This window comes from Clupea harengus, chromosome 3, assembly GCF_900700415.2.
Source record: "Clupea harengus chromosome 3, Ch_v2.0.2, whole genome shotgun sequence".
NCBI lineage: Eukaryota > Metazoa > Chordata > Actinopteri > Clupeiformes > Clupeidae > Clupea > Clupea harengus.
The window spans coordinates 13,530,043-13,534,486 of record NC_045154.1 but is presented as its reverse complement, the minus strand read 5'-3'; the positions used below and the strand labels follow the sequence as shown (position 1 = coordinate 13,534,486).

General features: G+C 46.6%; 1 protein-coding gene across 3 annotated transcripts in view; it reads left to right on the top strand.

Annotated features, from left to right (window-relative positions):
* The first annotated feature begins 127 nt into the window (after window positions 1-127).
* cd151 (CD151 molecule) overlaps window positions 128-4,444 on the top strand; it is a 20,133-nt gene continuing 15,816 nt past the window's right edge. The window contains exons 1-3 of one of the 3 annotated variants that reach the window (XM_042703803.1): window positions 128-303; window positions 2,067-2,148; window positions 4,413-4,444. The exon at window positions 4,413-4,444 is cut by the window's right edge and continues 160 nt beyond it. In XM_042703803.1, the coding sequence (XP_042559737.1) occupies window positions 2,068-2,148; window positions 4,413-4,444 (113 nt within the window). In that variant the 5' untranslated portion in view covers window positions 128-303; window position 2,067. The remainder of the gene's footprint in view (window positions 304-2,066; window positions 2,149-4,412) is intronic. The other 2 variants (XM_012832096.3, XM_012832097.3) reach the window with 2 other exon arrangements.

Here is a 4,444-nt window from a genome sequence, read left to right as displayed (position 1 = left end):
TATGACGGTCTTCACAAGCTGCCATATCATTCCCATGCCCCTCTCCGCTTAAGTGAACCGGTGCAGGAGCCTACAGGTCAACAACAGCATTACCCCGCAGCCTGCTGCAGAAATGCGCTTTTTTTTAAGCGCGGGGACGACCAACCCTCCCACGGGGGGAAGAGACAGACTCGCGCTCCGGGGCTGGGCTGCGCCACAGCGTAGGGTAGCTACTTCCCCCAACAAACACGGACTAACGGACTAACGGACACGCTCGCTGAAAAGCCTTTCTGGACTGTCAGGATAGAAGAACTTTGGACCAAGGTAACGGTTTTACTTTTCATAACGGTTTCCCTTAAACTGGATACTGGGCGAGCGCCTATGTTTGCGCATTAGGCTGTTCTTAACATTTGATCATTGCATTTAACACTTGAAGTTTTAGGAAATTATAATAAAGAATAGCTTGTCAGAATATCTTGTTGCTACTGAAACAAGCGGAAACCAATAACAGTAGCCCATAAACCCATTTAATCTTACACTCTCTTACATGACACAAAACTTTCCGTTTGGTTTGATGTTTAGAGGCTGACATATTTCCGTGACATGAAAGCATGAGTTAATATGCTTGATTTGGAGAGGCAGATCCACTATCTGCAATGAATTACAGGGCTGGATTACGCAGATTCTTGACACGGCGTGGTTGCGAGAGGAGGCAAACTAGAAAAGTGTTATTGTGAAACAAATCTGGCAGCCAGTTCAAGGCAGTCACCCTTCCTCTCGGCAACACTCTCACTGCTGGGCTCAAAGAAGACATTAAAAAACACATCACACAAAGCACACTTTCAAAGACCCTTTTAAAGTTTCTACCGTTTCTATGGTAAACCTTTAAAAACAACAGTGTTGTCAGGTTACCTGGCTTCAATTACTAATATTTGGTGGTTGTGGCCAACAGTGTCCCCCCCCCCCCCCCCCCCCCCCCAGAATCCAGAAAAAGGATGTCAGTTATGGAGTATAGGGTTTTAAACAGTAAACAGTATTAAACAGTTTAAAAGTATGTTCTCTTAGGCCTTCATCTGATCCGCGTTAGGCCGGCACTCCATCGTTTTACACACACATGACAAATCATATCAGTTTAAAATTAGAATTAGAAAAGAAATAGCCAAATAGTTTCATTTTACGCCACTGTCCTTGGAGCTCGACAGCATATCCGCTGAACGCCGCACGCGCTCCCGAAGGTCAGACTCCCACTCACTCAGTGTTTCCCCGCGCGAGAGCTGGCTGGCGCTTCAGAGGTGTGGGTAGTCAGTAGACATTACAAACAAGTAGGCCTACTAGTAGTCAGTAGACATTACAAACAAGTAAGCCTAAGAGACAAAACTGAAAAAAAAAAAATAATAATAATTCTTTCCTGTTTCTGGTTAAATGCAATGACTGTATATGACTCTATATACGCTCAATGGTTAAAACCACCGGGCTGACCTATGTCATGAAAGGTGGCTTCCGCGGTGTAGCCTACCGGAGACAGTTGCAGTGTCTTCATGTGCAGGCATGGGGGTTGCATGGGAAAGAGTGCAGTTGCGGAGAAAGATGAGTTTACACACAGGGACAGAATTAAAGGTGAGGTCACGGTTGTAAAGTTATTTTTCAGTCTCACTCGGCATGACCCCCATATCCCGTTACACCGGCGGGGGCGGGGGAGCGTGCAGGACGCGACAGCTCGGGTTATGTGACGCAGAGCGTGAGAAAGAGAACGATGCCACCCCTTGAGCCTGTGGCTTGTTTAATGTCGCACGACACACACAAACACACACAAACACACACCGAGACTGTTTCTTTCTCCAAACTGGTTGCATGTACGTTCTTGCAGTCTCACAGCTTTTCAGGCGCAATTCCAAAGCAAAGTTGTTGTCCTTAAGATATTTGACATTTAGACGTGAAAGAGAATGCAGAACTGAATGATTCTTGTTTCGACCAAATAAACGAATAAATATGAACATACCCACAGCATGATACAAACGTAGGGTTGCCCAGCTCTAGAGATAGGCGTGGAGGTGATGATGTATCTAATCATCTTGTCTCTACCTCAGCATGGGGACAGAAGAGAAGACAAACACTTGTGGGACTATCTGTCTGAAATACCTGCTCTTCACATTCAACCTCATCTTCTGGGTGAGTGAGTGAGTGTTTGTGTGTGTGTGTGTGTGTGTGTGTGTGAGAGAGAGAGAGTGTGTGTGAGTGTGTGTGAGTGAAAGAGAGAGAGAGAGAGCACGTGTAAGCATGTGTCTAAAATTGTCCTTAAGGTACAATGGTGTATTGTTTCAGTACAAATGGCACAGAATCGCATGTGTTAGCGACGAGTGCACAGGCTGTCCAGGTGGTGCTGGTCTAAGTGATATAGCAGGCCATGTGTGTGTGGTGTGTGTGAGGGAGTGTGTTGTGTGTGTGTGAGTGGGGTGTGTGTGAGTGGGGTGTGTGTGTGTGTGGTGTGTGTGAGGGAGTGTATGTGGTGGAGTGTGTGTTGTGTGTGTGAGGGAGTGTGTGTGGTGTGTGTAAGGGAGTGTGTGGTGTGTGTGAGGGAGTGTGTGTGGTGTGTGTGAGGGAGTGTTTGTGGTGTGTGTGAGGGAGTGTGTGTGGTGGAGTGTGTGTTGTGTGTGTGAGTGGGGTGTGTGTGGTGTGTGTGAGGGAGTGTGTGTGAGGGAGTGTGTGTGGTGTGTGTAAGGGAGTGTGTGTGGTGTGTGTGAGGGAGTGTGTGTGGTGGAGTGAGTGGGGTGTGTGTGGTGTGTGTGGTGTGTGTGAGGGAGTGTGTGTGGTGTGTGTGAGGGAGTGTGTGTTGGTCTAAATGAGAGAGCAGGCCATGCAGCTCTGGGAGGATGAGGAGGATGAGGAAGATGAGGAAGAGTACACACTTTGATGTTGTGCCACAGTGTAAATCCATAGCACATGAAGCAGAGTGTGTGTGGTGTGTGTGAGGGAGTGTGTGTGTGTGTGTGTGTGTGTGTGTGTGTGTGTGTGTGTGTGAGTGGGGTGTGTGTTAGGGAGTGTTTGTGATGTGTGTGAGGGAGTGTGTGTGGTGTGTGTGCCACAGTGTAAATCCATAGCACATGAAGCAGAGTGTGTGTAGGTGCATTTAAGTTCATGAAGAAACATTCACTACAGTTAATGTCACAGAAACCAGACGGCAGCAGAACATCAACAGCCGCTTCACACCGATCTTGATGAAGTCGTGCTGAAGAGGGACGTATGAGTCTGACATCACCGCGTGGTGTGTGTGATCTGATGAGTGGTGGTCTGACATCACCATGTGGTGTGTGATCTGATGAGTGGTATTCTGACATCACCGCGTGGTGTGTGTGATCTGATGAGTGGTGGTCTGACATCACCGCGTTGTGTTTGATCTGATGAGTGGTAGTCTGACATCACCGCGTGGTGTGTGATCTGATGAGTGGTAGTGTGACATCACCGTGTTGTGTGTGATCTGATGAGTGATGGTCTGAAATCACCGCGTTGTGTGTGATCTGATGAGTGGTGGTCTGACATCAGATGAGTGGTGTGTGATCTGATGAGTGGTAGTGTGATATCACCGCGTTGTGTGTGATCTGATGAGTGGTGGTCTGACATCACCGTGTTGGGTGTGATCTGATGAGTGGTAGTCTGACATCACCGCGTGGTGTGTGTGATCTGATGAGTGGTAGTGTGACATCACAGCGTGGTGTGTGATCTGATGAGTGGTGGTCTGACATCACCGTGTTGTGTGTGATCTGATGAGTGGTAGTCTGACCGCGTGGTGTGTGATCTGATGAGTGGTGGTCTGACATCACCGCGTGGTGTGTTATCTGCCTCCAAGAAGTTTGGGGTTGTGCTGATTTCACTAATCTCTCTTAATATTCCTCTGGAAATCTGAAGCTCCAAACTAACATGAAAAGACTTTTAATTTGACACAAGGAACAGACACAAGCAACACAACTAAATCAGTGGGTTGCCTGGAAACTTGAAATGCAAATTGAATACAATGTCAGCGTTAGAATACCGTCTAGCCATCCCATCAGTGCTCTGGCTTTCTTCACTGCATCTGAACCTGGTCTTGATTCATACAACCACACTTCCGACATATATTTGCACAATTTTTAATTTTTAACTTAATTTAATATTCCTCACTTCTTCACACTTTAAACTGCTGCTAGCTCTTCTTGTGTTGTTGTTACTTGTTAATGTTACATGTTATAGTGTTATAGAGTTAAATGTTATTTTTGGTATATGTTACTATGTTACTTTGTTATCTGTATCTACTGTTTACTGTCTACTCACTGCGTAGATGTTGCTGGCCAAGTCCTAAGAATTTCACTGCACTGAAGCAATTTGGTGTTTGTGACAATAAACTCTTTGACTTTGACTTGATGATCTGTGGTTTATCTTCCTGCATTGGGTCCTCCCAGTTGGCAGGGGGCGCCGTGGCTGCAGTGGGCAT